We start from the raw sequence: 14,654 nt of genomic DNA on the forward strand, positions 1-14,654 counted from the left end.
GCTCCGCTTTAAGCTTTGACAATAAACCATAGAGGCTGATTGGTTACTATGCACAGCTGCACCAGATTCTGTGTGCACCAGTTTTAGAAAATCTCCCCCAATGTGTCAGTGCGAAAATGCAATGGTATATAAATAGGAATATAAATCATTTGTAACATTGCACCATTTTTTTCTTTGAATAAAGGCACATTAAGAATGTTTTCATAGTTGCACAATTCTTAGTGAGTATTCATTCATCTCACTCAGATGCAGTGTGGTAACCTGTGAAAAAAGTTAAATACAAGAACCAAAAATAATACTAAATTAACCGCTAAATATTGCAAACTAGAAAATGCAACCATTTAGTTAATACGTATTTTAGTTAATTGACTACTTTTAAGATAAATATTGCATGAGGTATTTGTGGGCAAAAATTCATGCCATAATTAACTCTTAGTGAATTGACTCCTATATCTTAAATGAAACTGTGGTATGTTCTCCTATCAAATTTCTTTTTTCTAAATACCAAAGAGCCATTGTTTGGCTTGTTCGTTATTAGATGACCTGCTTCAGATACTAAACCTGTTGTCTCAGACCAGCAGAAACTTCTTAGTGCAACTGTATACTGCAACATTCCTGAAGTCATTCAAAGGAATCAGTTCAGCTTGGTACTGGAGCATAGGACAGAGGGATCTCTGTATAGACAGAATATAGACATTTTAAAGAAAGAACACAAATAATATTTAAATTGCATAGCATGGACACAATAAAACAGGAGAATTATGCACTTCTAAATGATGAATCTGACTTAGAAGACTTTTATAAAAGTGATGCTGCAGATAATAAGCCTCACGGGTGAGTACACTACTATACTATTGTCTATATCATTGTGCTCTACTGTTTTGCATAAATGTGTATATCTGGCAAAAAAAAACATTTATATGGAAAATTAATACTAAAAAAATATCAATTTATTATTTAATTGCATGTATTATGGTTTACCCAGTTTTAATGTTTTTAGTATTTATATTTTATGAGTAAATAAAACGCATGTTGGCAATTTAAAAAGTAATACAACACATCTGTAAATAGTTTTGAAGAATTATATAGTAGGTCACTCGGGACAGACAATGAAAACACATTTAAAACTTTATAAATGTGACAGAGTATAAAATACATACTTTTATGTTCAAAAAGCGTTCTTTAGTTTGAGAAAAAGTTATAGTTATCACTTGCTGAAAGGTTACTATTATCTGTGACTTAACAATATTACAATATCCAAAAGTTAGGTCTATTATATAGTGTCATGAATACAGATTAAAATAGTATATGCTGAAAGTTCTACAAGGTTTTGATGACCTTAGCCTTGGTTCTTTTGCTAGTCAAATGCTTTTTACACTGACCATTAATATTTAATAGTTCTCAAAGTACTATAAACCCTGCCATGAACACACTCTTATTAAATCAATATTTTTTTTTCAATTTGCCCTTGAAATTAAGGCCTGCTGTGAAAAGAAGGACATGCCCCCATACACAGTACTTAAGTAAAATTGTCCATGCTAACAAGAGGTTTTAAGGCTTCTTGAATAAAATGTGTATATGAAGCCATTTTTTAAATAATTAAAAGTGGGCTTTCCATTCTCCATAAAATTAGATGTTTATACATAGACATAAAATAACAGGCTTTTAGCTGATTTTTTAAAAACTTTTTTTTAGATTTTTTAATAAAATATAAAGTATATCAGTGGTTCACCTATGTTATTTTGATCAAACTATTTGAATATATTATTAAACTTTGGCTTTAACCTGTCATTAGAAAAATTTGCTAGAGTTCAGTTAAAAAGGTCATTTGCTTGGCATTGATATAGCGCAAGTAGACAGATTAGTAAAGTCAGTGAAATGAGAAAACTTCCAATAGGGACACTTGTTCTGGTGACTTGTTCATTCGAAAACTGGCTAAGTGGGAATTTCCCCTCCATTTAGTGATCTCTTCTATTTCCTGCCATGTCTCTAGACAGGATTTGAAGGAAAATCTAAACCACAGGGATGTGCACAGAAAAGAAAAAGAACGCTCACAAGTGTTTTTTTAACTATTCATTACTTTGTCTAAAACAAAAAATTAATAAATAAATAAAATTTGGCTAACAATATATTTTATTGTGAAATGGGAATTAGACCACAGGTTAATAAAACAGAATGTCAAACACTGTGCCTGATCATTTACTGGATATGTATTACTGACTATTAACCTATGTTAAAAAATAATGAACAATTCAATAATCCATTTTAGATAACCCCCTAACCTATAAAATACATTTTAGGCCTTCAGGCTTTAACCAAGTCATCAGCATTTGATAATTCAGCATAAAGATTAAAAACAGAAAATGTGGTCTTTTTGGGATGAGTGTATTTGCCTTGTGATAAGCCCCAGTAAAGCTTTGTAACTTTTGTTGCCTGCAGGTTCTCAATGTAATTTCAGAAAAAAGCACTTGATCATTAATCTCCATGCAGGTGGCACTCAATAAACCAAAAGCTATGGAGTATGAATTTTTAATATTGATTCACAAGATTATTTGACTTTGTTCTTCATGGAAACTGAATTTTGAAATGCACAGGGAAATAAAATCAAAAGCATTTTCTGAAAGAAATTGATTGGAAGAAAAAGTTTTGCATAAAGTGCTTATCAAGTAACTGCCTACTTGATGTGACCACTGTGCAAGCAAATACATGAATAGTATATAATCTAATTTTCTGTGTTATTGACTGTTTGTTCCCTGTGTTATAGTGTCTTTTTGCTTAAATAAACCATTACATCTCAATTTGATCTTTATAACTAAGTTATTTGGCAGAATACCTTAGTAAATATTTGAAAACAGCATGTTATCTTATGTCATGTTACAACAATTTAGATGCTAGTTGTCCTTTTCTAATACAACTTGGAAAATGAAATTAAAATAAAGCAAAATATAATTAGCTGCCTTAAAAAAAATTGCAAGTTGTATCTGTTCTACTGTTTATTGATGACTACAGGTGAGATTTCACACTGTGACTGCAAGTGTTCTATTGCTTCTCTACAGTGTATCATCAAAAAAAGCTAAATAATAATAATTATATTAAACAGTTTTCTAGCTTGCTGTAAATCCCCTAGGTCAATATTTCTACTGTATTACAAAATGCACTCTGGTTTTTTTTGTACACATACATTGAATAGTTTTCTTTTTTCACTTTTCTCTCTCTAATATTTTATTCTATTTTCTTTATCTACTCTTTCTTTTTATCACCAGTAATTAAGCCTAGTGATCTCAACAGTGTGCATTCAGGTGATTAGTTCAAACTTGCAGTACTATCATAACTACAAGCATTATGTTTACCTGTTCTTTAAAAGCCCCACCACTAATTTGGACTTCTAAGTATATATTATTATTATTGTTGTTTTTGGTACATTGCCTAAATACTAATTTTATTTGTTAAACAATGATATTTTTGTGATTAAAAAAAAACCTCAAGGCAAGCAAAGTGTAGGTGGGTTCCATAGCAGACATTACATTTTTTTTTTATCATTTTGTAAGTCACTTTAGAATGATAACTGTCATGTGAGTGGGGAAAACTATATGTTTTCCATCTTCAAATTTCTAGATGTGTTTGATTAAATATTATAAGCACTGCTTCACTAAAATGTAATTTAAAATTATACTTAAGCTATTTAATGTATGACCTAAATGAATAAGGGCCACCTTAATTTACCTAAGGGCCTAACTGACTAGAGTTGCATATGAAATGAATTTTTTTCAGTTAAATGAAAGATGTACTTTGAGAAGTATAACCAAATGATTAATCATTGGCCAAGAAAAGGCCATCACTGAACAAAATCGTAATCCTATATGATGCATTTGTAATTATTGATGACAATTCTATAAACATAATATTTTAATAGTATTAAATGCTGATCTAATGTGCATTAGGTACCAGGGTAACTTAGTTAAATCTGGCATTTCATGTTCAAACTTTTTATTGAATTTCCAATCCAGTAACAAATGAAGGACATTCAAAGATATGTACAGGAAAAAAGGGGGCACGGTTGCCCCAAGGCAAGAAGGAAAATGTCATAAAAAAACATACATCTGGGAACCGTAAGTATGGAAAGCTGCTCCAAAGAACTACACATAGGTTCCATGTAAAGGAAAAAGAAAGCAAAGACAGGTACAGTTAGTAAATAAGAAGGGGAGAAAATAGGAGACCAAGAGGGGGAATGGGGGGGAGGGATTTGTAACTTCCAGAAGAGAAAAGGTAATCTTGGGATCGTACTAATGTATGGATTAGCCCACAGAACCAGCACATGATGTGACTAGGGGATATTAAAGGGGAGCAGCGAATCATCAAAATTCGATGGGAGAAAAGTTCTACCCATGGGGTCCAAATCTTCAGAAACTTGGGGACAGAGTCCCTAATGGTTGCTTTCACTTTGGCATGAATCATTGCCTGTGTTACCTTGTTCCTAACTGCTAATATACACAGAGACAGGGACTTCCATGATTTGGCCATAATTTGCTTAGCTGCCGTAGTGATTTGCAAGAGCAGTTTGAATTGGGATTTGGATATGGAAGGGGGTTGAAGATTTAACAAGGCTATGGTCGGATCCGGCAATAATGGCTTTGCAAAAAGCAAAGACAGCATACGAAAGACTTCAGCCCAAAAAGCTTTTTGTGCAACCGGGCATGACCACCATATATGGAAGTATGTTCCTACCATCGCACAGCCCTGAAAACAATCAGAAGGATAATTAGGGTATATTTAGCAATCCTCACCAGAACCAAGTACCATCGGGTCAATACTTTGTAATTAGTCTCCACAGCTACCACATTCTGTGAGGAGGACTTGGTAGCCGACCAAATGCGATCCCAATCTGTATGGCTCAATTGGTGCCCAAGATCTTTCTCCCACTTAGCGACATATGTAGGGTTTGGCAGAGACTCAGGAGTAGAAAGCAGGTTATAGAGGGCAGAGATAAGGCCGTGTCTATGGAGGTCCCTGTAGCAAGAGAGTTCGAAAAAGGTCATGGTGCGGGCAGAATGGGATTGAATAGCAAGCGGGGTGTAAAAACTCTTCAACTGGACATATCTAAAAACCTCTAACGCTGGAAGAGAGTGTGACTCACGAAGAGAAGGGAAGGATTTGAAACCCCTATGGGTCAGAAAGTGATGGGCGCGAAGCAGTTTATCTGAGGACCAGTGTGTGAAGGAGTGTGGAGAGGACCAGGCCGGAGAGAAGGCTGGATTCCGGAGGTACAAGAGTAGGGGATTATGTGGCGACTGAAGGGAATTGTGGGATTTTAGCCTGTCCCAAAGTGAAACGTAATGAGACATAATTTGATTACAAAGAATCCGATGGTCTGGAGGCCTAAGTCATAGAAGGTTAGCAACTGAGAGTGGGTCACAATCGACTGATTCAAGGATGACCCATTGAGGGATGGTACTTTGGCAGTTGGATAGCATGGTACTTTGGCAGTTGTGCAAGATGTGCAGCTTGGTAATACTTGGTAAAATCTGGGAGACCTAGGCCTCCCATAAGCTTAGATCTATGTATGGTAGAGTGAGGTATACGAGGGCGGATGGAACCCCAGATATATATGTAGGCTCGTCTCTGTAAAATGTGTAGGAAATGTGCTGGCACTGGAATGGGTAGGACTCTGAACAAATATAGTATTTTAGGGAGAATGGACATTTTCACTACAGTGCTCCTGCTTATCCAGGCAAATCTTGAATTTCATAATATATTAAAGTAGTTGTAAACCTCAACATGAAATACAAACAAAGCATATCCCTCTATAGTGTGTACTTGTCTCAATCCAGAGCACTAAGTCATTTTTGTCTGCTGCCCCATTCCTCTGCTATAAGCATAAGTTGCTTCTAGTAAATTTTAGTGACACCAAGAGAAAAATGGTGACAGGGAGGGTACAGCACGTAATTGACAGCCTCAGCTCTGTTCCTGTGAACTGTGTGAAGGGAGTGCGTCACTTTCCTCCAATCAACTCTCAGAGCTCTCTTAACTGATGTCACTTCAGCTCCCCGCCCCCTGTTTTTCAGAGCTGAGAGATCCTGTGTAAATTCTGCACTTTGAATGGCTGTCAGGGAAAGACAGCTGTAGATAAACAGGAACAACTTATGCAGGATTTGTTTCACCTCTGTGTATCACCTGAGGCCAGTCACTTCACTGGGTATATGTAATGGTTTACAAACACTTTAACTATGGTCCAGAAATCTGCCTTTATTCTTAACACCACATCAGATTAGCCAGCAGGCTGGATTTGCCCAAGCTACCCACAGATTAAAAAGTTTTGAGGCTGTAGAACTAATTTGTCTCTGATTATTAAAATAAAACTAATCAATAAAAGCCCTCTATTAATCATTTTACAAGTCTCCATCTTCCCCAAGCTGAATTCATGCTGCCTTATTTTTTTCTATTTTTTCATGAGCACACATTTCAGTAAAATTTTCTTCTCGTTGGATCTGACTTTTGCTGACATTTACAGAACATAATCTATTTTTATATCCAGACTGATTAGCAAATAAAGTAATCCAGGCTATTATGCATATTGTCTTAGCGCATTTCATTATCATAGCGTCTGCTTCAGCTGCAGAGAAGACGTAATCCACATCATTGTTTTACATTTTTATTTAACGGCACCATTCAATATTCTTGTGACCTCTCATTGCATAGTGTTTAAAATACAAAAATATTTTACTTTGAAGTTCAACCAATTAGATTTTTAAGCATGTCACAGACCAAAGACTTTTCCTGCTATGGGAATTCATTATTTAACTCCAAGATGTATGGTATGGACATACTGTACACGATATATGCAGTTTAACGAGAAGTTTAAGGTGTTGAAAAAAAAATGTATTACTTTGATGTATAACAATTTAAAATATTTTTTTAAATATATATATGTAAAAGAGATCAACCTGATGACAATAATATTACCAATACATGTTAAAGAATACCTAAACCTCCAAAAAATCAGGCTAAATGCATTTTCTGAAAAGTACCTGTTGATCCTAGTTGGTACTATTTATAGTCCAAATCAGAAAAGAAACCTAGTTTGACAACCGTGCACCTTCAAAGATGCAATGTAATGAGTATATGTTTATCACTCTAGTACAGGAAGTGTGTTACTGGCAGGATCACACAGTTAAAATAAATGAAAAACATGGCTGAAAAAAGGAAACTAATGTAGACATCACATCTAAGGACAGATAAGCTGCAATATAGTAACTTTTGGAGGTTGATTTACTAATGGCAAATAGACCATGCACTTTGCAAGTGCGGTTGCACTCATTTTCCCCAGAGTAAAAGTGTCATGCAATGCTGTATACAAACAAAATGTATATAATTTTTTTTACACAAATAGAGCTTTCTTTTTATTTGTATTTGATCACTATTGGGGTTTTTTTTTTTTTGCAATATAAACAAAACAAGGCCAGCATTAAAAAGAAATATATACAGTTGTGTATATATATACAGTTGTGTTCAAAATAATAGCAGTGTGTTGAAAAAAGTGAATAAAGCTCAAAATCCTTCTAATAGCTTTTATTTCCATACACACAAATGCAGTGGGAACACTACACATTCTATTGCAAATTAAAACATGAAGAAAAATATATCAAATGTGTGTTGTTCCTTTAAAAAAATTTAATAAAAATTAATTAGACTGTTCAAAAAAAATAGCAGTGTTTGTATTCTTCTTTACATACTCAAACATTCACTATATAAGGTGAAAAATGTTTGAATTACTTAATTAATATTTAGTTGTATAACCACTGTTTCTGAGAACTGCTGTACATCTGTGTTGCATGGAGTCAACCAACTTCTGGCACCTGTGAACAGGTATTCCAGCCCAGGATGATTGGACTACATTCCACAGTTCTTCTCTATTTCTTGGTTTTGCCTCAGAAACTGCATTTTTGATGTCACCCCACAAGTTTTCTATTGGATTAAGATCCAGGGATTGGGCTGGCCACTCCATAACGTCAATTTTGTTGGTCTGGAACCAAGATGTTGCACGTTTACTGGTGTTTGGGGTCGTTGTCTTGTTGGAACACCCATTTCAAGGGCATTTCCTCTTCAGCATAAGACAGCATGACCTCTTCAAGTTTTCTGATGTATTCAAACTGATCCATGATCCCTGGTATGCGATAAATAGGCCCAACACCGTAGTATGAGAAACATCCCCATATCGTGATGCTTGCGCAACCATGCTTCACTGTCTTCACAGTGTACTGTGGCTTGAATTCAGTGTTTGGGGGTCGTCTGACAAACTGTCTCCGGTCACTAGACCCAAAAAGAACAATCTTACTTTCATCAGTCCACAAAATGTTGCACCATTTATCTTTAGGCCAGTCAATGTGCTCTTTGGCAAATTGTAGCCTCTTCAGCACATGTCTTTTTTTCAACAGTGGGACTTTGCGGGGGCTTCTTGCAGATAGCTTGGCTTCACATAGGCATCTTCTAATTGTAACAGTACTCACAGGTAACTTTAGACCTTCTTTGATGTTCCTGGAGCTGATTGTTGGCTGAGTCCTTGCCATTTTGGCTATTCTTCTATCCATTCAAATGGTAGTATTTCGCTTTCTTCCACGTCTTTCAGGTTTTGGTTGCCATTTTAAAGCATTTGCGATCATTTTAGCTGAGCAGCCTATCATTTTCTGCACTTCTTTATATATGTTTTCCCCTCTCCAATCAACTTTTTAATCAAGGTACGCTGTTCTTCTGAACAATGTCTGGAACGACCCATTTTCCTCAGAATTTCAGAGAGAAATGCACTGTAACCAGCATGTACAACATTTGCTGCCTTCCTTCCTTAAATAAGGGCAATAATTGCCACCTGTTTTTCAAAGAATGAATGACCTCACTAATAGAACTCCACACTGCTATTATTTTGAACATGTCCCTTTCAATTAGTGATTCAATTACACAGAATCAGCAGCATGCATGTCATGACTGTTGGGTCTGTTGGATTTCTAATACTCTACTACACCTGCTAGTAAATTACTTGCCATGTAGAAATATCATTTCTACAAAAAACAGTGATTGATCAGGTTAGTGATGTCTGACTGCTATTATTTTGAACGCGACTGTATATATTGTGACAGTAGGCAGGTGAAATCACCTGGTTGCGTCCTGGATGGACGATACATTTGTCCAAGGTTTAGACTCTATGGGGATTTGTTCCACTAGAGGGAAGTGCTGAGTCCTTCAGCACTGAGATAATGAGCCCAGCTGAAGGTAGTGGGCTCATTAAGGCCATTATAAAACTTCCCAGCCTGCTTAGGGAGTTGCTCCAACCTGGAACCAGATCTGTGCTTGAACTGACTGGGGAGCAACATCCTATCTGTCTGCAGGGAGACAAAAGCCTGTGTGGCTAGCCTCCAATTACCAGCGACTAGGTATAGCATCAGGCTGTACCTAGTGGATAGCTAGGGAAGCTATTTGTACAGTAAGTAGCCAAGTTGGCCAGGATTTTATTTGATGTTTCTTTTTGGTTTGACGTTTTCCTGTAAATATTGTAAATAAACTGCACCTTTTTGTTTTTTCACCTCCACTGTTGTTGTGCTGTGCCTGTGTTTTTGTGTTGTGCACCCATCCAGGGGGTCACATACACCCGCTGCCAAGCGAACCCCGTTACATATGGTGGAGGATGTGGGCAGTTCGTGGCAACTAAAGGCCAGCATGGAGAAGATAATAAGACAGTTGGCTCTGGCGAATGCCAATCAACAACAGACTAATGCAAGTCTCCAGCAGAGAATTGCAGCCCAGCAGAGAACCCTGGAGGCCGTCATGAAGCAGCTCCAGCAAAGGCAGCAGATTGAGGCTGGTAGTGATTCTGGTAATACACCATCATTTTGTGTGGGCCGTTTATTGCCAAAAATGACTGAAGATGATGATCCTGAGGTGTTTCTAATCACATTTGAACGGACTGCTGAAAGGGAAAAGTGGCCTAAGGAACAGTGGGCTGGATTGATGGCCCCATTATTAACTGGGGAGTCGCAAAAAGCTTACTATGATCTGGAGCCGGACCAAGCCAAAGACTATGATGTGCTGAAAGTGGAAATTTTGGCACGACTGGGTGTTACCCTCATTGTCCGTGCTCAGCGCGTGCATAATTGGACTTTTGGCTTGGGAAACCTCCCAGGTCACAGATGTATGATCTCATTCACCTGAGCATGAAGTGGCTGCAGCCAGAGACTTTGACCGCCCCAAAAATTGTGGAACGTGTCGTTGTGGATCGGTTCCTAAGATCTCTGCCTAATGCCATTCAAAAGTGGGTCAGCCATGGAGACCCAGAGACAGCAGACAAGCTTGTGGATCTAGTGGAGAGATACTTGGCTACGGAGAACCTGACCTCCTCTTCCAGAGACTCATGGACTTTCCACCTTAAAACCAGACCATCCCCAGCGGCGGGTAAGATGATTCCAAGGGGTGAGGGTGGAGAAAGTGAGAGGTTGGGAGTATTACCCAATGTCTGGCAAGAGCGGCCAGGAAGGTCAAGGCCTCAAGAGGTGGCAAAAAAGGTTATTTGTTACCGCTGCTGGCAAGAGGGACATATTGCAGCCAATTGCCCAGTGGTGGATGAGCCTTTGCAGTGTGACTTGCTGAGGGACAGACGTCAGTCGCTGTTTGCGACAGTGGTATGCACTGCCAGCCCGGGCACCAAGAAACATTTCTATAAAATGACTTAATGGAAATAATGTTGTTGTGTTGCTGGATTCAGGTAGCCTGGTAACCTTGATAAGAGAGGAGATAGTCACTATAGAGGTCTCTGGGTGTAAAAAAGGTGGCTGTTATTTGTGTGCATGGGGACACCAGGGAGTATCCCGTGGCAACTGTGTTTTTTGAGACCCCCAAAGGTAACCTGTCTCATCAGGTAGGATTGGTGCTTCACTTACCACATGATGCCATTGTGGGGAGGGATTTTCCAAAATTCTGGGAACTCTGGGATTGTCCTGACCCCCCCACTGTCTCCCCTGCAGACCAGGAAGGTGAATCCCTGAAATTGTCTGAGTGTGGTGAGGTCTCTCCCAAGTTCCCCTTGTCGGTACTAGCCGGGGAGACCCAAGGAACTGGGGAGGAGCCCGCCTCTTCAGATGAAAACCTGCCGGCTGTTGAGTTTTCAGACTTAGAGGTGCATAGGGAAAATTTTGCCACTGAACAGTTGAAAGACCCCACACTGATAAAAGCACGGGAAAATGTGGTAAAACTAGATGGCGAACTAGTGATCCCCGAGAAAACTTGTGCTTATCCATACTTTTTTGTGGAAAGGGACCTACTCTATCGAGTTGCTCAAGGGGCGGAAGAAACCATTGAGCAACTGGTGGTGCCCAGACCTTACAGGAAGTTGGTGTTGGAGTTGGCCAATGGACACATCCTTGGGGGTCATTTGGGGGCGGAGAAAACATGGGAAAGAGTATTGCAGCGGTTCTATTGGCCTTGGGTCATTAAAGAGATATAAAATTACTGTTCCTCTTGCCCTGTGTGTCAGAAGTCGGCCCCTATGCCCCATTTCCATAGTCCACTTGTACCTCTTCCCATCATTCAGGTCCCTTTTGAAAGGATTGCAATGGATTTGGTAGGTCCGCTGGTGAAGTCCGCTAGGGGGCATCAGTACACGTTGGTCATACTCGACTATGCCACCTGTTATCCAGAGGCGATTCCACTCCGAAATACCTCTGCCAAGACGATAGCTAAGGAGCTATTTCTCGTTTTCATCTGAGTGGGTATTTCGAAGGAACTGCTTATGGACCAGGGAACCCCCTTTATGTCCCGGGTGATGAAAGAGCTGTGCAAACTGTTCAAGGTAAAACAATTGCACACCTCTGTGTATCATCCCCAATCCGACGGGTTGGTTGAAAGGTTCAACAAAACCCTGAAACAAATGCTAAGGAAGGTGGTAGATAAGGATGGAAGGGGTTGGGATTATTTAATACCCTATTTGATGTTTGCCATCCGGGAGGTACCCCAGTCCTCTAAAGGGTTTTCACCTTTTGAGTTGCTCTATGGGAGACACCCAAGGGGACTGTTAGATATTGCCAAGGAAACTTGGGAAAGTTAGAGTTCTCCCCACCGGAGTGTGATTGAGCACGTCACTCAAATGCAAGATAGAATTGCCCAGGTAATGCCTATCGTAAAGGAACATTTGGCCCAAGCACAGTTAGCGCAGCAGAGAGTGTACAATCAGGGGGCCCAGACCAGGTCATTTGCCAAAGGAGATAGAGTGCTAGTGCTAATCCCTATGGTTGAAAGCAAATTCCTGGCCAAATGGCATGGCCCATACGAGGTAATTGAGAGAGTGAGCGAGGTGAATTACAGGGTCAGACAACCAGGAAGGCGAAAACCTGAACAGATCTACCACATTAATCTGTTAAAGGCCTGGAGGGACAGGGAATCCCTAGTTGCCGAGGGTTTGTCACCAGCACCATCTGACTGCAGGGTTCCGGAGGTTGGAATAGCAGTCACGCTGTCTACAACTCAAAAACAGGAAGCTAAAGAGTTTGTGCTTTTCTGAGCTGTCGGGACAAACCTCGGGGGTGGAGCATGACATTATCACCCCACCGGGTGAAAGGGTAAAACTAAAACCCTACAGAATCCCAGAGGCTCGGCGGGAGGCAATACGTGGGGAGGTATGGAGAATGCTGGATTTGGGGGTGATAGAGGAGTCCCAGAGTGACTGGTCCAGCCCCATAGTGTTGGTACCCAAACCAGATGGGAGCTGACGATTTTGTAACGACTTTCGACAGTTAAACAAAGTTACAAAATTTGACACCTACCCCATGCCAAGGATAGATGAACTAATCGACCGACTGGGAGCAGCCCGGTACATGACAACGCTCGATTTGACAAAAGGTTATTGACAGATTCCCTTAGCTAAGTCAGCAAAGGAGAAGACTGCATTTGTAACCCAGACTTTGTACATTCAAATAGCTAAGATTACATTTTCTACCCCTCAGTAAAACCTACCACTAGTAAATAAACCATATTGAGTAGGTTGATTTACTTACCCTCCCTCTGGTGTTTAAGCTACTAATCTCTGCATTTAAAGGACAATTAAATACAAGAACAAAATAAATATTATGTAGCCTACTGTTCCTCAGATGTGGTGGATGCATTTTTTTTAACCTTTTCAGCAAGTACAGAAATACTTGCTGATCTTGCCAGAACTGCAATGCCCTTGTCAATTCTTGTGAAATTAACAGAATCCACAAACAAACGTATCTTTATTTTTAAAATTACTAATAACATTAGCCCCCTTTTACTGAAGACAAACAATGACAGACATTGTATGGGACACATTTCATACATACCTGGGAGGCAAGCATAGTTTTATATATATATATATATATATATATATATATACATACACTGCTCAAAAAAATTAAAGGAACACATTTTAATCAGAGTATAGCATCAAGTCAATTCTACTCCTGGGATATTGATCTTGTCAGTGAAGTAGCAGAGGGGATTGGTAATCAGTTTCAGCTGCTTTGGTGTTATTGAAATTAACAACATGTGCACTAGATGGGCAACAATGACCCCCAAAACAGGAATGGTTTTACAGGTGGAAGCCACTGATATTTGTTTCCCTATTCATCTTTCTGACTGTTTTTTACTAGTTTTGCATTTGGCTAGGGTCAGTAACACTTATCATAGCATGAGGCAATATCTAGACCCTACAGAGGTTGCACAGGCAGTTCAACTCCTCCAGGATGGCACATGAATACGTGCCATTACCAAAATGTTTGCTGTGTCTCCCAGCACAGTCTCAAGAGCATGGAGGAGATTCCAGGAGACAGGAAGTTACTCTAGGAGAGCTGGACAGGGCCGTAGAAAGTACTTAACCCATCAGCAGGACCGGTATCTGCTCCTTTGTGCAAGGAGGAACAGGATGAGCACTACCAGGTGGGGTAGCCTAAGAGCCCAATGTCCTCTAGGCCCTGTACTCACTGCCTGGCACCATTGAGCTCGAATAGCATTTGCCATTGAACACCAGAATTAGCAGGTCCGTCACTGGTGCCCTGTGTGCTTTTCACAGATGAGAGCAGGTTCAGCCTGAGCACATATGACAGACATGAAAGGGTCTGGAGAAGTCATGGAGAATGTTATGCTGTCTGTGGCATAGTTCAGCATAACCGTTTTGGTGGTGGGTCAGTGATGGTCTGGGGAGACATATCCATGAAGGGACACACAGACCTCTACAGGCTAAACAATGGCACCCTGACTGCCATTACATATCAGGATGAAATACTTGGACCTATTGTCAGACCCTACTCTGGTGCAGTGGGTCCTGGGTTCCTCCGGATGCACAACAATGCCCAGCCTCATGTGGCGAAACTATGCAGGCAGTTCCTGGAGGATGAAGGAATTGATACCATTGAATTGACCCCACACTCACCTGACCTAAATCCAATAGAACACCTCTAGGATATCATGTTTGGTCCATCTGACGCCACCAGGTTGCACTTCAGATTGTCCAGGAGCTCAGTGATGTCCTGGTCCAGATCTGGGAGGAAATACCCCAGAACACCATCCGTCTTCTCATTAGGAGCATGCCCCAATCTTGTCAGGCATGCATACAAGCATGTGGGGGCCATACAAACTACCATTTTGAGTTGCTGCAATGAAAT

General features: G+C 39.7%; 1 protein-coding gene across 1 annotated transcript in view; it reads left to right on the forward strand.

The window, feature by feature from the left end:
* Positions 1 to 589: 589 nt before the first annotated feature.
* Positions 590 to 14,654, forward strand: part of EFCAB14 (EF-hand calcium binding domain 14) — a 67,494-nt gene continuing 53,429 nt past the window's right edge. The window contains exon 1 of the mRNA XM_089691769.1: positions 590 to 834. Coding sequence (XP_089547895.1) covers positions 737 to 834 — 98 coding nt within the window. The 5' untranslated portion in view covers positions 590 to 736. The remainder of the gene's footprint in view (positions 835 to 14,654) is intronic.

This window comes from Staurois parvus, unplaced genomic scaffold (genome assembly GCF_062004578.1).
Source record: "Staurois parvus isolate SC_StPar_1 unplaced genomic scaffold, SC_StPar_1.0 ptg000572l, whole genome shotgun sequence".
Lineage (NCBI taxonomy): Eukaryota > Metazoa > Chordata > Amphibia > Anura > Ranidae > Staurois > Staurois parvus.